The sequence below is a fragment of the Microtus pennsylvanicus genome, chromosome 1, assembly GCF_037038515.1.
Source record: "Microtus pennsylvanicus isolate mMicPen1 chromosome 1, mMicPen1.hap1, whole genome shotgun sequence".
Taxonomy (NCBI): Eukaryota; Metazoa; Chordata; class Mammalia; order Rodentia; family Cricetidae; genus Microtus; species Microtus pennsylvanicus.
The window spans coordinates 93,712,211-93,736,557 of NC_134579.1; the positions used below are offsets into that span (position 1 = coordinate 93,712,211).

The 24,347-nt window shown below is 51.6% G+C and overlaps 1 protein-coding gene across 2 annotated transcripts in view; it reads right to left on the bottom strand.

Moving 5' to 3' along the window:
- The window catches only part of Slc29a4 (solute carrier family 29 member 4), a 29,592-nt gene extending 15,259 nt beyond the window's left edge, over positions 1-14,333 (bottom strand). The window contains exons 1-2 of one of the 2 annotated variants that reach the window (XM_075974145.1): positions 14,174-14,333; positions 382-561 (exon numbers count right to left, since the gene is read on the bottom strand). In XM_075974145.1, coding sequence (XP_075830260.1) covers positions 382-550 — 169 coding nt within the window. In that variant the 5' untranslated portion in view covers positions 551-561; positions 14,174-14,333. Of the gene's footprint in view, positions 1-381; positions 562-4,728; positions 4,879-14,173 lie in introns of those variants that run through there. The other variant, XM_075974137.1, reaches the window with a different exon arrangement.
- Positions 14,334-24,347: the final 10,014 nt, after the last annotated feature.

Sequence of the window (24,347 nt, forward strand, 5' to 3'; positions counted from 1 at the left end):
GCTGCACAGTAGATTGGGACAGTTCTTCAGTTTGGGGAGACAGGCTCAGGGATGTTTAGAGCTTTGTCCCAGATCACACGGTGGGACTGAGAAGCAGCTGTCTGAACTTCACATCCAAGCCTCATTCCCAGTGGCCAGAAACAGTTAACAAATGAAAAGGGACTCTACAGCCATGGCCTGTCACTATGGATGGCGAACAGCAGAGGTCACATGACAGTGCAGGGGGTGGGGCATGGGTGGTAACTGTTACCCTAGCCACCTAACTCATCCTGACTGAGTCTCTTAGTCTCCATGACAACCTGAGGCTCCTGCTGTCCCAAAGGTTGACTGGAGGCCATGCGGCCAGTCATGGCCCTGAGGCAGACAGTACCACTTACTTACCGGGGTCTGTGAAAGTGGGGACACCCCGGACTCTGACACTTGGATCCTGAGCCCCCTCTGCTGTTGTCTCTAGCTGGAAGTTGTCAAAGCTGAAGCTTGTCACCACACTCTGGCCAGATGTGGCTGCCACACAGGACTCCTTGAGGCGCTGGCTTCCGATGGAGCCCATGGCAGTTCAGGCTGTGAGGAAAGGAGGCGAGGCAGGAAAAGCGGTAAGGGAGGGGACACCATGTTCCCATACCTCATCATTAGGCCTCATACCTGGGGGCTGTCCATCCATTCACCCCACACCCACCTGTTTACTTGTTTGAATACATTCTGTCAGCTAGAGATGAAGTTCAGGTACGCACACATGCTATAGAAGAGCTCTACCACTGAGCCACACCCCAGCCCCTCACTGGGGGATTCTAGGCAGGGGCTCTACCACTGAGCCACACCCCAGTCCCTCACTGGGGGATTCTAGGCAGGGGCTCTACCAATGAGCCACACCCCAGCCCCTCACTGGGGGATTCTAGGCAGGGGCTCTACCACTGATCCACCCCAGCCCCTCACTGGGGGATTCTAGGCAGGTGCTCTACCACTGAGTCACACCCCAGCCCCTCACTGGGGGATTCTAGGCAGGGGCTCTACCACTGAGTCACACCCCAGGCTCTCACTGGGGGATTCTAGGCAGGGGCTCTACCACTGAACCACACCCCAGGCTCTCACTGGGGATTCTAGGCAGATCCTCTGTCACTAAGTTATATCTGCTTTGTTCTGAGACAGGGTTTTGCTCTGCAGCCCAGGATGGCCTACAACTTGTGATCCTCATGTTTCAGCCTCCCAGACCTGGGACTACAGGAATGCCCCACTACATCTGTCTTTATTTCTCCCATCCTTATAAAAATATATTTTAAAAACTGTCTTATTATTTTTAATCCTATGTGTATCTGTGTACATGAGGGCTGGCTCCTGAGGAACTCAAAGGGTTCAGATTCCCTTAGACCTGGAGTTATGAGCAACAGCAAGCCACGTGACTTGGGTGCTGGGAACCAAGCCTGGTTCCTCTGCCAGAACAGTCTGTGCTCCTGACTGCTGAGACATCTCTCCAGCCCAGTTTCTCCTTTGATGTTTCATCATAAAGGATACAAGCTCAGCAACGAGGTGATGTGACCTTGCCTGTTGCTATGGAAACCGGGTGGGAAGAGCAAAGGCTACAGCCCAGGAACCCAGTTTGGAGGTCTTTGTCCCAAGGGCAGTTAGGTGGCCTTCACGCAGGAGAAAACACTGGGCAAAGGAGACATACATATAAGGAGTGGAAAAATATATTGGCGTTGGAATGCCAGGACACAGTGAGCAATCAGAAACAACGGGTGCCATTAAGGAGACTGTTTGCCAGAGAGCTGAGACTCTCACTCATCCTTCCCCTCTGAGAGGAAGGTGCTGCTATGCATTTCTTAGCCAGTCAACGGGAGCGAGCGATGCAGGGTGAATAATGCCCACTCTACTCTCTTGGGCAGAAAGTAGTCCAGAATCCAACCCAGGTTTGTGTGATAATGTCTGGGGTACTGAACCACAGCTCCAGGTGCTCTACCACTGAGTCACACCCCAGCCCCTCACTGGGGGATTCTGGGAAGGTGCTCTCCCACTTAGCCAGAACTCCAGCCCCTCACTGAGAGGGTTTAGCAGGTGTTCTACCAGTAAGTCACACCCATTGTAGTTTTGCCTCAGTGTTTCTTGCTTCAGTTCAGATCTGCCTTATCTTTGGAGGAAAGGGAACCCATGGCTGGGAAGAGCCCCAATGCCCAGGTACCCCTGTGTGCATGGGTGTCTATCTTTTCTCCCTCTAACCTTTATCAGGTGAGTTTTAAAACACTGCTGAAGTGTGGTCTGAAGAGAAAACATACCCGCTCTTCCAAGAGCATGAGACGCACGGAGCGAGGGGCACACCGGGGCACTGGACCCAGACCATGGTCAGAGATAGCGCCTCACTGTCAGCAAGCACAAGTGAGAAAAGCCGCGGAAGAAGCCGAGGCCCCCACCCCTAAGAGACCCCACCTTTCAGAACTACATCAATTATTTCTGGACCTGTGCCACCAGCATGCCCTGTGCCATATCCACCTGTTTTCATTTCTTTGCCAGGTCATTTCTGCAGCTCTCCTGCCTCAGTCTACCCTTTTCCCAGAGCCCAAGGTGAGTTTTCCCCACCAGTTACCAAGTCTTCCTCCTGGATGTGACTTCTCTCCACTCTAGCTCTCAACAAAGTTGTGTTGGCGTCAGGGACCGAGACTCGCATCTCCTTGGGACCTCAGAGCCTGCCGCATACTTAAATCTCTGGGGCCCAAGGAGCTCTGCCCATATTGGTGGCTGATTCCGGAGTGATAGACAAGAGGCTGGGAACTTCTTCTGGGAGCTGGGAAGCCAGATGACCCTCCTCTCCAGGCAAAGGGCACCTCTCCTGCTACTTGGTCCTAGTAGCAACATCTGGACTTGGAAGAGACTTAGAAGGGCTTAGGACATAGCTGACCTGGGCTTGAACGACAGTGGTATTGGGTACAATCCTGGTCCCATCTGTCACTCGGCACACACCTGCCTGATCTCCAAAGGGGTGGGTTACGGAAGGCTTAGAATTACCGGATCAGACTCCAGCCCACCAAGGCCCCCCCCAGACAGGAGGTACTGGGCAAGGGGCCACTGTTGGAATGCCATTCAGTGTCCATGGATCCACCCACCCAGGATGGAACCTCAGTCCTAGAGGACACCTGAGATTCAAAACACCTGGCCCCTGCTTGGTAGGGGCTCCCATGATTCAGTCTCCCAGTCAAGTCGGACCAGCATAAAAGGATTCTGCCTGACTGAGGCCACACCATCCGGGAAGGCGGATGTGTTCGGCATCCTGCCAGGCTGCTTGCTCTGGCTCAGTCAGTGTGGCGGGCAGCTGCCACCCACACTGTCCCCATGGCTTTCATCTCTCTCCTCTCCCAGCCCCCCACATTTAGCATCCAGGGGCTTGGATCTTCCCTCCATCTATATTCGCTTTAATTAAAATTTAAGGGCATGCAGATAGACACGGGAAAGGAAGCTCCTGACTTGGGATCTCCTCTGTGCTTGTCACAAAAGCATCGGAGATGACACAGGTCATTTCTCTAGCCCTCAGACCATCCTTGGCACCAGTTCACCCACCTGGAGAGTGACAGAGTACTTCACAGAGAGTGAGTAGGTGGTTGGTGGGAAAAGCTTAGCTGCTCACACTTGGCGTTTTAATACTGATATAAGCTACCCCTGAGCACCGAGTGGGCCAAAGAAGGCTCCTAGCTCTCAGCAGTCTTGTAAAACTAGGCACACAGCGCCAGTCTGCAGAAGGGATGACCAAAAAGGAGAAATGCCAAACCCACAGCCAGACAGTTCTAACTGGTCCCTGACCTGGCTGACCACCAACCGTCCCCTCGCAGTTATTGTAGCGATTAAATAGGAAGCTGCTTGCCCCACACCTGAAGCCAGCAGAAGGGGCAGGGAACTAAATTTCACTTGGAAAGCCAACCTGCTCAACCTCATCGGGCCTTGAACTTCTGGCTCCAACCACAAGTCCTGCTTACTAAATGCCCTTGGATGCCCCTGTCCCGTGCCCACTCGTTGTTTAGCGAGACTCCCTGCGCATCCTAAGGCTCCACTCCCGGCTGCAGGATTGTGGGTTTTGAATCCCTCGAGGTAGCTCCTCTTTGAGAACCAGATGAGGACAGATGAATGTAACTTCAGTGCCACAGACCGATCAAGGCCTGGGATGCCCGCAGGGCTGAGGGGCAGCTTGGACCCACCTCCCTCCATGCTTTAGTTTTCTGCAAAGTCCCGATACTAGCAGACCCTGATGTTTCTTCAGCAGGCACCCCAGCAGAACCGAAGTTGGACTTGGGGTTCAAACGGCCCCCAGCAAAGGGGAGACCTCTACGGCAACTCGGAGGTCGTGACCCAGTGCCCAGGCCCCGCCTCTGCCATAACCTTTCCCATGAACTAGAAGTGGACTGGCTGTACTGAAAGGATAGATGGAAGGAAGTGGGTCCGGAAGCAACTTCAGGTGCAAGGACCCCTGGGGTGTGACCGAGAGAGGCTGCAGTGCCACGACCCGGCTCGGCCAAGGCCACCAGCGTTTGTCCCCTTCTAGAGCCTGCGTCCCGCGCTCGCTCCCAGCTGGGATGCAGGGGGTCTGGCACTGGGGGAAAGGACCCCTCTTCCCAGGACAAGGAGTGCGGCAGGGATCCCTCGCCTGGGAGAGCGGGAGGGGAGGCGGCGCGACTGGGGCCGCGCGCCGCAGACAAAGGCTCCGACAGGTCCCCGCCGGCGTCTCTCCGCCACCTCCGTGGCGACACTCACCTCGGCCGGCCTCAGGCTGGGATCCTCGGTGGCTGCCCGCCGCCCGCGCCCGGACCCTGCACGCTGCGCCCCGCTCCTCGAGGCTTGGGCCGGGCGCGGCGGGCGTCCTCCTGGTTGTCCCGGTCCGTGGGCCCGGGTCCGCGAGCGCGTGCTGGGGGGGGCGGCGCAGCAGCTGCAGCGAGCAAGCCCGGCCCGTGCCCCGCCCGTCCGCATGGCCCCGCCCACACAGCTCCGCCCACCATATGGCCCCGCCCAAGTCCCGCCTCCAGCAAATCTTTCTCCCACCCAGACGCTCCGCCCCATATCTCTGACCCCGCCCCATCACACTACTCCCACTCCACATGGCTCCACCCACGTCCCGCCTCCAGAGGAGCCTACCACCACCCAGATGCCCCTCCCTGTCTCCACGCCTGCGCTTCACCCACTGAATCTGGTCCTAACTCCCATTTTCGCTCCTATTCACTCCGCCCCTAACCCTACCCTTTCTTCCTATATTCCCCGCCCCATTTTCCTTTAATCATGCTCCACCCACTCTACATGGCTCCGCCCATAGCCCCGCCTCTCAACTGCCTCCACTTCTGCTCCCACTTCTCTCTGCTGTCTTCACTCTGGTTCCTGCGGTGCCCTTGGCCAGTCCCAACCCAGACCACTGATCCCGCCCCCTTCTTCTGCCTTCCCCCTCTGCGGGACTACTGAGCCCCACCTCTATTCTTTCCACACCCTTTCTTCTCTCCTCTCTCAGCCTGAGTCGACCATTCAACTTCATTTGCCTAGTCCCACCCCTTATTATTCCCACAGGCTCCACTCCCTCCTCTGGGCCCACTTTGTCATACCTACCTGATCCTGCCTTCAGGTTTTGTATATGACCTGTGTCCCTCCCGACCACCTGCTAGCCCCGCCCATCACTTCCCACAGCCCCGCCCCTCATGACCCTGCCCACAGCCTTCGCACGTGCCCTGCCCTCCCTTCCCCTTGCACGCCCCCCACCCCTTCCACCCCCCCATCCCCCCCACCCACCCCCCACCCTGCGCACACACACACAGCACATACCCATCCCTATCCTGCACCATGGCTCTCAGCGGAAGTGCTGCCCTCTACCCACTCACCTCCCCCACTTGGCTCCTCTACAACCCATATCTGACAGCCTAGCACACAGCGTGGGCTTGGTGTCCTTGCTGGCCTCTTCAGTCCTTTCAACCTTCCTGTCAGGCTGTCTTCTGGAGCTTAAGTTTACTATTTGTGACGCTGACCTGGGGCCTGCGCTGATTGCTGCAGAGGGATCTGTTGTGATCCCGGTCCCAGCCATGTGTCCCATGGGGGCCGATAAAAATGAGGCCAGGAAATTAGTGGGACCTGTCTGTGGGGATAAGGGGGCTTCAGGACCAAGGTACAGAGAGATGCCGTTCCTGGATGCTGGATGCCTCTCACTTAAATTTGGAAACCCGTTTGGTTCTGCTAGTGCCTGGGTTCTTTCTTATCATCTTGCCATCCTCCCTCAAAGAGTTCTGAGGAGTGCCCCCCACCCTTTTTTTTTTGGTAGCTTTTCCTTTTGGAGCCCAGGTTGGCCTGGAACTCAGGATCCCTGAGCCTCGGCGTCTTGAGTGCTGGGATGATAAGAGTGCATCACCACACCCGGCTCAACAGAGTGTCAGGTGTATATTCAGGAACAGTGTGTGTCCGCTGGCCTTCCTCTGCAGCTCTGCAAACCCCAGATGAAGATGGCCTATTGGAGGTTCTAGTGAATCACAATAATCTCGCTATGATCCCCAGCTTGCCACGGTCTAAAGCTTTGGTGGTATGGTCATAGCTCAACTATGGCACATGTCTCTTATCCCAGCACTTGGGAGGTGGTGACAGGAGGATTAGAAACCCAAGGGTCAGCCTGGGCTACACGAAACCCTACTCTACCCCCCAGTTAAAATAAAGCTTTGCAAGGGCCTCCTGGAGCCCAGGAAGCCACTTCTGTTGTCCTGGGTATGGGAGAGTTCCAAGCAGTGTTCCCTCCATGAAAAGAAACGGTAGGGATATTCAGGTATTGTGTTCCATCAAATTCCTGAGATGTGTCAAGACAGAGTGGTGGAGTGGGCTGCAGCACATGGGGAAGGAGACAAGCTGCTGTCCAGTGGCTAGCGAAGGCCACTCAGGGAAAACAGCATCTGAGTTGAGATACTTGAGTGATGGAAAGGACCCTAGGGGACTGTGTCGGCAAGGTCTGTAGCCAGGGTGCTTTAGGCAACAGTAGCAAGAACACAGTTGCAGAGTCTGGGAAAGCTAAGAGAGCAGTGAAGCCGGGTGTGGTGCAGTCTCAGCACGTGAAAGGCTGAAGCTGAGCCAAGCGCACCACGATACCAGGCCAGCCTGAGCTACAGAGATCTTGCCCTGATCCCTGAAGAACAGAGAGAGGGAGGGGAAATGAAGAAGGGAGAGTGAAAGAGAGTGAGAAAGGAAAAAGGAGGGGGAGGAGGGGTCAGGAACTGAAATCAGACAAGGCCAGGAGGCCATTGGAGCTTGCAGAGATATTTTATCAATGGAGGAGATGAGAACAGATTTCAGACTTTGACATCCTTATCTTCCTGAGAAGATGAAGCAGGAAGAACAAAAGTTAAGGTTAGCCTTGTTGTAGGGTGACCTGGAAGCCAGCCAGCCCGAGCAATTTAGAGAGAATCTGTCTTAAAATGAAAGGTAAGAAGAGAGCTGAGGGTGTGACTCAGTGGTGGAGCCCCTGCCTAGAATCCCCCAGTGAGGGGCTGGGGTGTGGCTCAGTGGTGGAGCCCCTGCCTAGAATCCTCCAATGAGGGGCTGGGGTGCGGCTCAGTGATAGGGACCCTGACTAGAATCCCCCAGTGAGGGGCTGGGGTGCGGCTCAGTGGTAGAGCTCCTACCTAGCATAAGGGGGCTGGGTACCATCCCCAGAAGTGCAAATTAAATAAGTAAATAAATAGTTCTCTTGCTGTTTCAAACATCAATTGAAATAATTCTTCTGGAAAGTACTTTGGCCTAAAAAGCATGCCTACCCTTTGGTTCAGAAAAGCTAACCCAAGGAATTAGTTCTAAATATAGAAAGGCTTTACATTCTAAGATGCTGGTGGCAATAGCGAGCCCTGCAGGTGGCCACGTAGTTGAAGGAGGTGCAGACGTCACATGCCTCCCAGCAGGAAACAATGTGAGTGTGAAATCAAACCCAAGGAAATCAGTAGACTCGTGTAAGCCCACAGAAAACTCTTAAGTCCCCAAGCTATGCACTTGGTTCGAAAGGATTTAGACTAATATGGGAAGCCAGCAGCGTGAGAGTGTTAAGTGACACAGAAAGAGGAAGTGGGGCAGGATCCAAAAGATAGCTTCCACTCTATGGATAAAAAACCAGAGAAGTCGGATAAGATGGCTTTCCGGGAAACGGTAAATGAGCAGAAACCTACCATCAGAAAAGAGGAGCCTGGGGCCTGGGGAGAGGATCCAGTCAGCAGAGGACATGCTGTGCACGCGTGAGGACCTGAGTTCAAGTCCCCAGAGCCCGCATATAAAGTGATGACATGTGCCTGAAATCCCAGTGCAGGGGAGGCAAAGACAAGAGACCTGGGGCTCATCTTCCAGCCTTTCTAGCCAAACCGGCTTGCTCCAGGGTCAGCGGGAGACTCTGTCTCCACAAATATGCTGGGGTCGACAAACAGGCTCAGCAACACACACACATACATACACACACACACACACACACACACACACACACACACACACACACCACAACAAGCAACTTACGTAGAACACAGTCTGGAGTTACACAGTGGGCATCAATGGCTTCATATAAAAATCCTATAAGAGCTTTTTAAAACAGTTTGTTTGGGGGCTGGAGAGATGGCTCAGCAGTTAGGAGCACTGGCTGCTCTTCCAGAGGTCCTGAATGACTCCAGTTCCAGGGCATTTGACTCTCACACCAATGAACATAGAATAATAATAATAATTTAAATAAATCTAAAAATAATTTATTTGTATTTTATTTACACTAGTATTTCCTGCATGTATGTCTGTGTGAGAATATCAGATCCCTTGGAACAGGAGTTATGGACTGTTGTGAGCTGCCACATAGGTGCTGGGAATCAAACATCCGTGCTCTTAACCACTGAGCCATCTCTCCAGCCACCCCCCCTATGAAAGTTTTAAAGGTGATGGAACCCAGTGTTATGTAAAAGCACAAGGAAAGAGAGACCCTTCAACCTGATGAAGATTACGCCAAGAAAACAACAGGCATTTCATCTTTAAATAGTAGCAAAAAATTCTAAACATAGCAACAAGAATTGAGGAAATTTTGGAAAACAGGAACAAGCTACATTGAAAGCGACAGGGTGGTCTCTCTAAAGAATTTTTTTTAAAATAAAATTATCCATGTGTTTTGTCTGCATACATGTAAGTACATGGGTGTCTACCTACTACTCAAGGAGGTCAGAAGAGGCCATTGGGTCCAGGTCCCCCGAAACTGGAATTACAGTTATGACTCGCTGTATGGGTGCTGGGGATTAATTTAGGGTCTTCTGCCAGAACAAGTGCTCTTAACTGCTGAGCTGTCTTCCCAGCCACAAGACTATTCTTTAGTTGCGTGTGTATGTGTGTGTGTGCGCGCACACACGTGCACTGAGAATAGAACTTGTGGCCTCACAAATGCTAGGCAAGTGCTCTCCCACTGAGCCACACTCCCAGTAATTCATCATTAACCTATGGGAACAGGGAAGTCATATGATTATTTGCTTTTTTTTTTTTTTTTTGGTTTTTCGAGACAGGGTTTCTCTGTGGTTTTGGAGCCTGTCCTGGAACTAGCTCTTGTAGACCAGGCTGGTCTCGAACTCACAGAGATCCGCCTGCCTCTGCCTCCCGAGTGCTGGGATTAAAGGCTTGCGCCACCACCGCCTGGCTTTATATGATTATTTGCATAGTTGCTAAAAAGAAAAGAAAAAAACTCTGATAAAATGTTATACGGCTGGTGATGTAATTAAGTTGGCTGGGTACTTGCTTAGCATATGTGAAGCCAGGGGTTTGATCCCCAGCACTTCATAAAAAGGGGCAGGATGGGGTGCACCTGCAGTTCTAACACTTGGGGGGTAGGAGCAGGAGGAACAGAGACTTAAAGTCATCCTTGGCTACTTAGTAACTGAGGCCAGCCTGAGCTACATGAGACCTTAGTCTTCTACTCAAAAAGGAAAAAAAAGTAAACGCACAGGTTCTATGCAAAACACAGCATAATTTAACAAGCCACCTTGGGTTCTGGTACCAGCAGGGTTTTATATAGACTCTCTTGCAGATACCGAGGGACAACTGTACATTTTATTCATAGTAGTAAGCTGGAGACAGGCCATGTGTTACAAACAGGAGATGGATAAAAGCCTGCAGCCCTCCCCCACGTGGCGCCCACTCACAATGGAACGTTAAGAATTCCTCGTGCCCTGCACCTGTGTGCGCCTCGGATGCGTTTCTGGAGCGAACAGACAGACACAAGGGAACACATCACGTGGCCCCATTTCTGTGAATTCCTAGAACAGACGAGAGGACTCTAAGGAAATCAGGTGCTAGCTACCCTCTGAGGGGGAGGTGGGGCTGGAGGGTGCGATGCGGGGAGGAGGAGGCGGTACTCTGTGTCCTGGGGACACAATGTGTCCTGCACATTGTGAGCATTTGTGCAGCAGAAGTGTTGGTCCTGCCTGGTGGCTGCGCCTGTCATCCTGGCACTCCAGAGGTGGAGGCAGGAGGATGAAAAGTTCAAGATCACCCTTGGTTGCATAGGACATTTGAGACCAGTCTGGGCTACCTGAAATTTGTCTAAACAAAACAAAAACAAACAGGGCTTGGAGAGATGACTCAGTAGATAGGAGCGCTTGCTGCCTGAGCGAGAAGATCTGAGTTTGGATCCCCAAGCCCCCATATAAACAGCCAGGCACTCCTGTAACCCAGCCCTGTGGAGGTGGTGACAGAGACAGGAGGATGACTGGGACCTTGCTGGCTGCCCACATAGCTTTTGGTTACGTGCAAGACTCTGTCTCAAGGGAGTAAGACAGAGATAGAGCAGAACACTGACGCCCTCCTATGGCACACAGGTGCACACACCTGCACTCACTTGTACATACAACACGCATACCTACGACACACACAAGTGTGATGGTGCACATCTATAACCCCAGCACTTAGGAGATGTAAGCAGGTTGTTCAGATGTTAAAAGCCGTGACCCATGGCCAGACCTTAGACTCAGCCTGGGTTCCACACACAGCATCTGGGTTCTCCATCCCTCCCTCCTTTCTTCTTTCCCTTCTTTCTTAATTTCTCCTTCCACCGTGTGGGTTCTAGGATTGAGCTCAGGGCACCAGGCTTGCCGGCAAGTGCATTTAACCACTTTCTTGGCTAATCATTTATTATGACAATTCTAAACAAAAATAAAAGCGAAGGGAGTTGCAATGGGTGTTCGATGGGTGTTCGCAGCCTGTTCCGTTTCTTTTCTCAGATATCAGCTGCCTTCCCATTCCACAGCCAGCCTCTGGCCCATCTTATGTTTAATAAATTTCAAGGGCTTATGTCTGTTATGCCTACACTTAAGGGGCCAAGACAGGAGGATTGCAAGTTCAAGGTTAGCCTTGGCTAAATGTTGAAACTGTCACAGAAAAAAAAAAACAAAAACGAGGAAGAAAGGAGAGAGAGAGGAGAGAGCATTCGCAGGTGTGAGGATGCTGTACCTGCAAGCTGTCTTTGACTTCGGCAAGTGTGCCCTCCCCACAACAAGAAAATGCAATTTTAAAAATTAAAGAGAGAAAGAGTCCGAGGGCACCCCCTACCGCCCCCAAAGCTCTTTCAGGTCTGTCCTTTGTCATGTGGTTTCTGTGGACATAAACCTAATTTATCCTCAACTTATTAGCTTAAAGCCATTAGGATCTTTCCCATCAACCCACAAGCAGGCAGAAGCCTGTGGAGGAGGCCTGCTCAGGAAGTGGGGAGAGAGAGGGGGAGGGAGGGCCATTGCGCTGGTCAGAGTGAGCCAGTGTGGGTGTGGCCTTCATATTGACACCTGCTCTTGTTCTCAGGGACATTGTGCCCAGGGAGCCCTTTCACAGACGACAAGAGGACAGCTGGTAAAAGGGGAAGCCAGGGCTCCACTTGGGGGATGGTGGGTGTTATAATCAGTCACAGTGACACATCCGTGTGACACACTAACCACACTTATCCTCACAGAGACCCAAGAACTTGGAATTTCTTCCCTCCCTTTTGGGGAACCAAGTCCAAGACATCAAAATCTGAGCTTGGGCAGAGCGTCCCCAGCAGATTGGCCTAGGGACCTGCATGAGCTGCTGTCTGGGACCTGCGAATCAACTCCCTCGTGGCTTGGCCTATACTCCAGCACCATGGACAGATCCCCGAGGCCTCCTGGGCAGAAACCAGAGCTTCATTGTGGCTCAGCAGTAAAATGCTGTCCTAGAATCCCCAAGGGAGCGGCTGGGCTCAATCATAGAGTGTTTGCTTAGTGTGTTAGAGGTTCAGTCCCCAACCCTGAAAAAGATAATAAAGACATAATGCTTGCGTGGTTTACATAATATCCAAGGTTCAGTGCTCAGTACTGGGGTTGGGGTGGAGGTATTAAAAATTAGTTTTTCCGGGGCTGGATCGACAGCAAAGTGGTGAGAAAAACACTGGCTACTCTTTCTAGAGGACCTGGACTCAACTCCCAGCATCCACATGGTAAGTAGCTCAACCAGCTGTAATTCAAATCCCAGGGCATCGTGAGCACCAGGTACATGCATGGTGCACAAACAAACACACAGTCAGAATACACGTGCACATAAAATAAAAAATAAATAAATAAATCCATTTTCCCATGAAATCCCCTCAGTCTTGATTTTTGAAGCACTTGTGTCATGGGCTATGAAGACTCCGCAATCCCACAGTGCTGGCTAAGCATGCATCAGGGCGTGTTAGCACACTCTTGCAATTTCAGCCACTGGGGAGGTGGAGGCAGGAGAATCAGGAATTTGAGGACAGTTTGGGCTATACAGTGAGTTCTGGGCTTGCCTTGTTTCAAAAAGATCAAGCAAATGAAAATGACAGGAAATAAAAATAAAACAAAGAAAAAGGAAGAAAAAGAACTTAAAATTAAAAAGGAAGGAAGGAAGCAACAGAGGCAGGAACTGTCCTGGGAGGGCAAGGATGTGCTGCCTGCCACACGTTGCCAGGCTCAGGGCAGGGAGGGGCGGGCAATGCATACTTTGCTGGGATCTGCATCTTGCCATTGCTAGCACAGAGGGCGGTCAGGTTCTTGGAGGACTCAAGTCACACAATGCAGCAGGGCAAATGTCCATCCCTTCCCAGCCCCCCAAACCTGTCCTTCCAAGTGCTCCCCAAACACCACTCCCGAGACTGCTAGGTCTGGCAATCAGATAGTGGTTCCCTTGCATCCGGCTCTTCCTGGGACTCCCAGGGCGGGCATCAAGGCTGCGGGTGCCGCTGGAGGCTGGCTCGGGATCCAGGAGCTGCCTGGCCCTGCTCCAAAGGCTTTCCAGCTGGAAATAACTCTTCATTATTGGCCACTGCGGGTGCGGATGTCAGGGTTTGGAGGGGATGGGGTAAAACACCTCAGGGGCACCTAGGCTTGTTGCCGCCACGGGGGTGCCGACTGCACCCCTTTCCGCTGGCTGTCTTCCTGTACTCCTGTGAACTCCGGCGCCTGCCATGGGCAGCTCCACCTCCCCCCAGCCTATCCCTTAAAGCCTCGCTTCCTGGTCCTATGATTTCCTCCCTTTTATCGTTCCTTTTTTCTTTCTTCTCCTCCCTCCCTTCCTCCCTCTTTCCTTCCTTCCTTGGTACATAGCCCAGACTGCTCTTGAATTTCTGATTCTCCTGCCTCCCCCTCAGTACTGGAATTCCAGGCATGCCCCACTGGGCCCAGCCTTGTAGTCTTTTATGCCTATGTTATCCACACAGATTTCCCCCTCCTGGAGAAGTCACCCACCCCCCCATAGAGCCTTCTCATTTTCACTTCCTTTGTGCTCCTTCATCTCTAAGTTCCAGCAGCGCTCCTCCTCCAGAAAGCCTCCTACGTCTTCCCTTTGCCCCTGGGATGAGGCCCAGAGAGGTGAAGACATTTACCCAAGGTCACACAGCAGAGGAAATAAGAAGAATGAGCAGAAAAAAGGCTTGAGGAAAGAGGGCGAAGTGAGATAACCCTGAAATGACCCCACCCCATGTGAAGGGAGGCAAGTGCACAGACTGCTGCAGGCTAAGCCACTTTCTAGAAGGCTCACAGTGTGTCCATTTCACAGGCAAGAAAACTGATGCCAGAGAGCTCCAACCAGACACCACGGGAGTGGCAGAGGCAAGACTGAGCCCAAGCCCGCCTAGGCTGCGCTGTTCTCTCCTAATTCATCACTCCCTTTCCGGGACTCCTAGCCCTGTTGGGGACCCCCGGGGAGGCGTCTTGCTTACCTGAGTCCTGCTGTGCCCCCTCCCTCCGAGGCTTCTCCTCGTGGCGGCAGGTCTCTGTGAGCCGCGCGCACTGCTTGGGAAAGCTCTTCTACTCTCTATTTACAAGAGCAGGCTTCTGAACGAATGAGCCAGGGAAAATGTTTGGCTTCCGTGGGTGGGAGCTGGGGCCATCTGTTCCCAGGCGCTGAGAAAACACCGTAACTACAGCCACAGTGCCCAGCAGAGCCTTGCAGAGCGGGGCCCTGGCAACCACGGGCGGTACATCCTAAGGCAGGGCTCTGCCCCTCTGTGGGCCTCAGTGTCTGGGTCTATAAAAAACAAAAAACCAGGGGACTCATGAGCTCTGAGACCCCAGGATACCGGCCCTGCTGCTTCCCTCTCGCTCCCTTCGCTCCCTTCTTACTTCCTCTTTGTACACCCACCCCCATGAAACCAAGTGCCCCAGGGTGGAGAAGGCCGCTGACGTGCGCAGCAGGGCTACCTAGGACCAGCTTTTTAGGCTTTTATGACTTAGTGCCCTCATTTGTCCCTGGGCTGAAAATAGAGAATCATTTTCCAATCCAAAAATTTATGATGTAGGAGGGTAAACGAGAGAGAGATAGTCCCTTCCATCAGGGGACACATCTGTCGAGGACAATGACTTTCCAGATGATGCTCTAAATGGTTCAACATCTCTGACAGCCAGGTGGAAGATTAGACTAGATAACTTGATATCCACATGGGTGGGGGGTATGTAGTTCAGTGGTAGAGCCCCTGCTTAGAATCCCCCAGTGAGGGGCTGGGGTGTGGCTCAGTGGTAGAGTACCTGCTTAGAATCCCCCAGTGAGGGGCTGGGGTGTGGCCCAGTGGTAGAGCACCTGCTTAGAATCCCCAGTGAGGGGCTGGGGTGTGGCTCAGTGGTAGAGCACCTGCTTAGAATCCCCAGTGAGGGGCTGGGGTGTGGCTCAGTGGTAGAGCTCCTGCCTAGAATCCCCAGTGAGGGGCTGGGGTGTGGCTCAGTGGTAGAGCACCTGCTTAGAATCCCCCAGTGAGGGGCTGGGGTGTGGCCCAGTGGTAGAGCCTCTGCCTAGAATCCCCCAGTGAGGGGCTGGGGTGTGGCTCAGTGGTAGAGCACCCACCTAGAATCAGCCAATGAACATCTGAGGTGGGGTCAGAGGAACCGGTAGAGGTTTTCTTTCTTTCTTTCTTTCTTTCTTTCTTTCTTTCTTTCTTTCTTTCTTTCTTTCTTTCTTTTTTCCTGCTATGGGCAAGACCAGGGGTTGATTCCTAGCACCACAGAGTAGGGAGGCAGAGAGACAGAGACAGAGACAGACAGACAGACAGACAGAATGACAGACGAGAAAGACAGGGAACTATCTGCCCTGCCCCTGGAGCCTTGAGCTCCTGAAAACTGTAGTACCAAGGGTGCGGTTCCTGAGGACACAGCCCTCCAAACCTCACTCTCCAGAGAGAGAAGGTGACAAGCACAGAAGGTGCTCTGCCCTCTCTTGTGACCTGGGACAAATGCTTTGGGCTCACCTGAGTCAGCTGTGTCACTGTAAGTCGGGATGAGAGTGGGAGCTATGCCACAGGAGTGATGGGGTCATAATAACTGACGTGCGACAATTATCGATCCAGAGCTAACACCACGCTGGGCCTGAGTCCTAGGTGGTCAGTAGCGTCCACAGATGTCCTGCGCACTGCGTGACTTGGTGCCAAACTGTGGTGTGGGGTGAGGGCACTTGTTTGGGAATGAGGCCTGTGCCCAGGGGGTAAGACCTGTGGAATGTGGGTGAGCCCTGTGTCCCGTGGGTGAGCCTGTGTCCCGTGGGTGAGCCTGTACCCGGTGGGTGAGCCTGTGTCCCGTGGGTGAGCCTGTGTCCCGTGGGTGAGCCTGTGTCCCATGGGTGAGCCTGTACCCGGTGGGTGAGCCTGTGTCCCGTGGGTGAGGCCTGTGTCCTGTGGGTGAGCCCTGTGCCCAGTGTAGCACTGGGTGAGTAAAACTTGGTAAGGCTGGATTCCGCCTCTTGAGGAACCTATGGTGGATGAGGACACCTTTCCTGGCCAATTCTATGTAGGAATGCTAGTTAGAGCTGTGACCACCATCTCTGGAGACCTGATTTCATTTTTTGGTAAAAATTTCAAGAGGACTGTTGAAATTCCAAGATAATGACAGATTAGTAACTAAATAAACTCATGAGAGTAACCCACGGCCTGACTCCTCACTGAGTGCTTTACCGCTGTCGGCATAGAAAAGGTTACTTCAGGGCGGAGGCACCGGGTCTGTTTCCAGCACCACAGTCAATGAAGTCACATGGTACGATTACCTTCGGGTCAGCTGTGGTGTGATATTACACCTCAGAAATTAACCAGTGCTTGGGTTGGCGAGAAGGCCCAGTGGGTAGGGGAGCTTGCTGCCAAGCCTGGCAAAATAAGTTCATTCCCTAGGACCCACATGAGAGACGAAAGACTTCTGCAAGTTGTACTCTGACTCCACATGTGTGCTGTAGCACACACAAGCACACACACCTGCACACACACATCTGCACACACACACCTGCACACACACACCTGTACATACACACCTGCACACACACACCTGCACACACACACCTGCACACACACACCTGCACACACACACCTGCACACACACACCTGCACACACACACCTGCACACACACACCTGCACACACACATACCTGCACATACACACACACACTGAACAGCCCACTGCTACCCCACACCACTGTAAACCTTCCCTACTGACCGACTGCTGCCATCATCCGTCATCCTTTGCGAGTGCCCCCCAGACACATCCCAGGTCCCTGTCCATTTGGCTGCTGCCTGGACAACTAGGCCCCTTGGCAGCTCCCTGCCCCTTCAGGACGGCAGGACAGCTCCCTTCCCAGCACCCCTCAGAACAAAGCCAAGCCAGAATCTCCAAACTTTCTCCTTTCCTTTTCTTTCCTTCCTTCCCTTCTTCCTTCCTTCCTTCCTTCCTTCCTTCCTTCCTTTCTTCCTTCTCTTCCTCCTCCTCCTTCTCTTCTTCCTCCTCCTCCTCCTTCTGTTTGTTTATTGAGACAGGATTTCTCTGTTTATCTCTGGCTATCCTGAAGACCAGGTTGGCCTTGAACTAACAGAGATCTGCCTGCCTCTGCCTCCCAGTGCTGGGATTCGGACTGGAAATTCAGCCAGCACACCCGGCCGAATCTCCAAATTCTTTTGTGGCTCCCATTTGCCCTCAGTACACCAAAGCTTCAAGTACCAGCAAGGCCCGCCACTGCCAACTTTGCTCTCTCTATCACCATCAGGACTACCATACAGACACACAGCACTGTTCCTGGGAGCCTGGCTTCCAGTGCCCTAATGTTTCAGCCTTCTTCAGGATGCTGAATCCCAAGCTAAGCAGCCCGAAGGCTCCTGCTTCTACTTTCCTGATACCAGACACATGGCCGCCGCTTATGTCCCTTAGGTTGAGAGTCAATAAGGGCATGTATTTCGGGGAACAAAATCAGAGCAGACTGGTAGGCGTGGAAAAGTGGGAGTGTTGGGTGGACCTGGGCTGACCAAGAGCTGTGGTTGGAGGCCAGGTCAGCCGTTCCCACTAGTCCTTCCAGGTTGTTAGGGAGAGGTGGACGGTCGCGTCCACTTCACAGTTTGCTGTATTACTATTGTTTAGAGACAGGGACTCAAGTAGCCTAGGCTAGCCTCCAACTTACTACATATGGAGATGACCTTGAACTCCTGATTCTCCTTTCTTTACTCTGCCTGTTGGGATTACATACACCACAGCAGTTTTATGTGGTGTTGGGGTTTGAGCGCAGAGCTTCGTGCATGCTAGGCAAGAACGCTAGCCTGCTGTTGCCTTTTAAGACTGGACTATGGAGTATGAGCCTTTCGTCTTTTGACACCCCCCCCCCCCGGTCTTGCTCAAGTAGGGCCGAGCTCCACCCTCTCTTCATTCTTGTTCTTGCTGTTTTGCTGGACCCTTTCCCTCAACTGGCAGGATAATTGGATGTTTGCAGTGGTAGAAATATGAGCCCTGAGCATGGCTGGCGGTAGAGACAGCCCCCAGACTGGGGAATCAGGGGGGGAGCATGGTTGGGTTGGCAGAAAGAGTTTATCTCGGCTGAATTCTCTAATCCTCTTCAAGGATTAAGAAAACTTGACGCGCTTCCCTTGATAATGTCCTTTAAAGATTTAATAGGCTTGAGACTTTCCAAGAGAAAACCCTGAATGAGGAATTTGAAGGACTTACTTAAGCTCCTGACTCCCTGTGTGACCTTGATCTGTGGTCCTACTGTAAAGTGCTCGATTGGTAGTGGACAGGTGGTCCAGGATGTGATGTGTTTAGAAAGCCTGGGGCAAATCATAGGCCAGCAGACAGGGGTTTGGGTTGGAGTGAACAGTAGAGAGCTTAACTAGAATCCCCCAGTGATGGGGCTGAGGTGTGGCTCAGTGGTAGAGCCCCTGCCTAGAATCCCCCAGGGAGGGGCTAGGGTGTGGCTCAGTGGTAGAGCCCCTGCCTAGAATCCCCCAGTGAGGGGGCTGATGTGTGGCTCAGTGGTAGAGCAGCTGCCTAGAATCCCCCAGTGAGGGGCTGGGGTGTGGCTCAGTGGTAGAGCACCTGCCTAGAGTCCCCCAGTGAGGGGCTGGGGCGTGGCTCAACAATGAATGTATTCATCCACTGGTGGGCCTAGGACTGAAAGAGCTGTTTGGCGATGGGGTCTGGGCATGAGGGGTGGGACACAGCCTTTGAAGGATAAATCTTCTTTCCCATCCAATGTTCCTTTTGGGGCATTCTCTGTCTCTCTGCCCCCTGTCTCTCTGTCTGTCTGCTTCCTGACTGCCATGAGGTAAGCAGGTCTCCTCCATCCTCCCTCTCTTTCATGCCGTCCTGTTTTTCCTCAGCCCAAAGCAAAGGAGCCTGCTAAGTGTCCTGGAAGCCAAAAAAATCCCTTCCCACTTGAAGTCGTTTCCTTGGGAATTTTGTCACAGTTGCCAACACAGGCAGAGGAGAGGCTGGACCTCAGAAGAGGCTGGAACCAGGGACAAGAGTCCCAGGGGACCTTCTCGGCCTCAGAGCACGCCCACCTTCTGGCTCAGCAGGAATCCTGTACCTCCCCATCAGGCTGGCTCTTCTCTTCCACAAGCTGGGAAGAGGAGGGCAGTGCGCTGGGGGCTGGGGAGCACTGAGTGTCTAGGTGGATTGGGGCTCCTGTACTTGGAGTGATGGAGGACTGTCCTGCAGCAGTCCTCAGTCCCTTTGCGCGTCAATCAACTGCTTCACTGGGGTCGCCTAGGATCATCTGAAAGCACCGATATTCACATTATGATTCCCAACAGCAGCAGGATCACAGACCTAAAAGAGCAAAGGAAATAACGTCAGGGCTGGGGGTCAGGGGGCCAGCACAGCATGAGGAGCTGTGGCAAAGAGTCGCAGCGTCAGGAAGGCTGAGAACCACTGCTCAAAAGTGTTCTCTTTAGAGGAAACAGAGTCTGAAGTTTGGGGAAACCAGAGTCCAGGGGTTTAGAGAGAAACGGAGACAAATCTATTCTCGTCCCTTTGATCCTTATCACTATTGTCAATTCCATGACAACAGGAGACAGCACTTTTATGCGGAGAGTAATTTTCGAAACAACGGTATTATTTTTTTCTATCTGCACAGTCCCGAGTGCTCCTTTTTTTAGGGTGTGGCAGGCACAGTGGGTCACTCTAGGGTTCTGATGCCTCCAGGTGGGTCACAGCTGTAGTCCTGGTCCCCTGCGGTAGTGGCTGGCCAGGCCACTTTGGCTTATGCTGCCTCCTGCCCAGTCCTCCCTCCTCTCCGTGGTCTTTCCTCTTGAAGGCCATTTGAGAGCACCTGAGAGCTTTACGGGAAAGCGGCGCCAGGACTCTCACTGTCACTCGAAAGGATCATCTTCAACTTGAGAGGCCACACACAGTGCCGCAGGCCCTTCATACACATGCTCGGTGTCACCTGCATACAGAAAAGCACACTCTGAGTTACACATAGGCACACTAACCTGTACAAATCACACACAGGTACAGGGACACACATACATGCAGTCACAATGACAGATATATACACATGTATATAGAGAAACATGTGTACACTGACACACCAATTCACACGCACAAGTTCACATACACATCAGTCACACACATGGGCAGGGATGCAGATTGACTCAAAGGTATATTTTCAATAAATGCACATCAACACAGCTTAAATCTCATACATACATTTTCACACATAATACATCACATGTAGAAACATGTAGGCATACAGTCTCGGTGTGGGAAGTCCTTCTGGATTTGTGTTACTTTTATTGGTTAATGAATAACAAAGCTACCTTGGCCTTTGATAATGCAGAATAGAGCTAGGTGGGGAAAACTAAACTGAATCCTGGGAGAAAGTAGGCGGAGTCAGTGAGAAGCCATGTAGCCTACCACAGGAGACAGACACCTCCAATAGAGCCCACCAAAACTTTTCGGGTGGGCCACGACCTCGTAGTGATGCACAGATTAATGCAGATGGGTTAGTTTAGGATGTAAGAGCTAGCTAGAAATACGCTTAAGCTATTGGCCAAATAGTATTGCGAATAATACAGTTTCTGTGTGGCTATTTTGGGTCTGAGCGACCGGAAACAAACAGCATAGCCTGCCACACATTTTTATACACACACACACACACAATCACAGAAGGAATATTTGTTGTTCACACAAAAGTAGTTTTTCCTCTCATACCTTATAGGCAAGGGTGTGTACAGGCCTGGGTTCTAGGGTTAGGGTTCAGGGGCATTGACCCCTTTCCCCCCAGAAGCTGTTTCTTAGCAAGCTACCTGCTGGCTTTCTGCCATCATGGGCCTTCTGTCTGCCTTGGCTTGTCACAGTCTCCTGACCTGTGGCCTCTAGGACCCAGGCTGTGTGAAAGCTCAGGCCCTATGAAGTGTGGGCTCCCTGCTGAGCCCTTCAGGGCTGCCACCATTCTGCTGAGCCTCTGATGGGAGAGATTTCTTTCCAGACATCTCATGTTTCATTACATCAGAGATTTGTAGCCTTTGTGTGTGGTTTTTCTGGCAAGTGGTTCCTTTTTAAAAAATGTTTATTTTTACTTCATGTACATTGGTATTTTGCCCACATTTGTGTCTTTGATGGTTGTCTGATGTTTTCTGTCCTGCCCGGTTCCCGCAGTCGTTAAGTCCCAAAGAAACCACACAGAGGTCTATATTAGCTATAAACTGATTAGCCTAGTAGCTCAGACTTCTTATTAACTTTTATAATTTATATTAACCCACTATTCTTATCTATGCTAGCCACGTGGCTTGGTACCTTATTCAGCAAGGCAGTCACATCTTGCTTCTTCTGTGGTGGGGTCCAACTGCAGAGGAATGGGTTTCCTTCTTCCCAGAATTCTCCTGTTCTCATTGACCCACCTCTACTTCCTGTCTGGTTGTCCCACCTATACTTCCTGCCTGGCTACTGGCCAATCAGCATTTATTTAAAATATAATTGACAGAATACAGACCATTGTCTCACACCATGTGATCCCTTGTGTGACTCCAGTTCCAGGAGCTCCTAGAACTGGAGTTACAGACAGTTATGAGCCACCATGTGGGTGCTGGAATTGAATCCATGTCCTCTGGAAGAGCAACCAGTGCCCTTAACCACTGAGCCAACTCTCCAGCCCCAGGAAAATCATCTTATCAGAGTCTCTCTCTCATTATTATTTTTATTTTTATTTTTTTTTGTTTTTTGTTTTTTGTTTTTCAAGACAGGGTTTCTTTGTGGCTTTGGAGCCTGTCCTGGAACTAGCTCTGTAGACCAGGCTGGTCTCGAACTCACAGAGATCCGCCTGCCTCTGCCTCCCGAGTGCTGGGATTAAAGGCGTGCGCCACCATCGCCCGGCTCATTATTATTTTTAAAAGATTTATTATTATTTGTGTGTGTGTGTGTGTGTGTGTGTGTGTGTGTGTGTGTGTGTTGCAGAGGCCAGAAGAGGGTATTGAATATTGGATGCCTTGGAGCTGGAATTATAAGTTGTTGTGAGGACTTTATATGGGTTCTGGGACTAGAGCTCAGGTCCTCAGAAAAAGCAACAAGCATTCTTAACAACTGAGCCATCTCTCTAGCCCCTCATCATCACTATTGTCATCATCGTCATCATCATTTCAAGACAGGGTCTTACTCTGTAGCCCAGGCTGGCCTCCTCCTAACTCAGTCTCCTAAGTGTTGCAATTACAAGTGTAAGCCATCACACCCAGCTCCTATTGGGTTCTCTAAGGGACTCCTGACCTAAAAAGAAGATTCCACAGTTTTGCCTCCCAGAAAGAGAAGGAATACTGATTGCACAAAAATAACTTCCCCTTTACAGCTTGAGGGGTGAGATGGTTCAGCCCAGGGACAGCTTGCTGAATAAACCTGGGTAGGCTAGCCACCTACGAAACGGGGAAAATTGTGTGTGTGCATGTGTGTGTGTGTGTGTGTGTGTGTGTGTGCAGATCAGAGGTCGACCTTCAGTATCATCCTCAGGAGCCATTTACCTTGATTTTATCGATAGTCTCTCCTAGGACCTGGGGCTTGCAAATTCAGCTCGACTGGCTGGCCAGCAAGCCCCATCACAGTCCAGTGTCCGTGCCCCAGTTCTGGGATTACAAGTGTATGCCGTGTGCTGTGAATCAAACTCATATCTTCATGCTTCTGTGACAAGGACATTAGAGACCAAGGCGTCTTCACAGCCGTGATGGTAATGATGATGATTTAACAATTTAATAAATGCATGCGATACATTCGGTCTTCTGTCCTACCCTTTCATCCTCCTCACGTTCCCAGTGAACCTTTTTTCCTTCCCACCTATCCTCCATCTTATTTTTATGTTTGTTTTTTTTTTGGTGATCCCCGAGTTTCATTGGGGTAGCCTATGTGAGCATGGGTGGGGTTATTTCCTAGAGCGTAGGCAACTTGTCAATGACTACACCACAGAGGAAAATGATCTCCCTTCCGGGCACCACTAACAGGGAAGAATAGCTGTCATGGGAGAGGCCTCAGGAACTCCTTCCCCACCCGTGCTGGGGCGTTGACTGGCTTTATCGTGTGTAAGTCTTGTGTCGGTAACCACAGCTGCTTGTGAGCTCATGAATGCAGCAGCCACCCAGAAGACATGCAGCCACGTGGTATCCAGAAGACACACAGCCACGTCATATCCAGAAGACACATGGCTATGTCATATCCAGATGTATGCGACCATGCCATATCCAGAAGACATGTGACCATGCCGTATCCAGAAGCTATGTCGTATCCAGAAAACGCATGGCCACATCGTGTCCAGATGACATGCGACCGAGTTTTGCAGCTCTCCTCCTGTTCTCTGGCTCTTATGCCCTTTTTTTCTCCCTGGGCTGCGATGCTCCTTGAGCCTTGTGGGGGTTGCTATGGATGCCCTGTTTAGGGCTAAGCTCTCAACAGTCTCTTATTCTCAGCACTTGGACGAGCTGTGGCTCTCTGAATTCACCTACATTGCTATACACAGTAGCGTCTCTGACCAAGGCTGAGAGTAGCACTTATCTATGGCTGTAAACATCCACTATTTAGAAGCCACTTTGACACCATGTCCCTTTAGTAAAACAGTACTTCCCTAGGGCATATGACCGCTCAAGCTGGAGTTCTTGACGGGGTTATACCAGACATGAATTTCCTCCTGTAGAGTAGGCCTCAGGTCCACTTGGAAAGGGGTTGGTTACCCCCATAACAGTTATGCCACTGTGGCACCGGTGGGCACATCTTTCCTGGCAGGTTGGTCTTGTAGTTCACAGGGGTCTCAGCTAGGTAAGACAAGATGGTTAGCACCCTCCAGCACTGTGAATGCCAGCAGGAAGGAAGCTTCTAGCTCAGTTCAAGAGTGATCTCTGTGTGTCTTACAACCGAGATGTGCCCCCTGGTATCTTTAAATGATCCCTGGCACATAAATATTCACTGACACACACTACTCTCCACAGTCCAGGGTGAACAGTTATGTTATTTGTGAACAATGACAAATTTGCCTCCTCATCTATAAAGTTGTTTTTTTTTAATTGTAGTAAAAGATAATACAACATAAAATTTGTCATTTTAACTGTGCGTGTGTGTGTGTGTGTGTGTGTGTGTGTGTGTGTGTGAGAGAGAGAGAGAGAGAGAGAGAGAGAGAGAGAGAGAGAG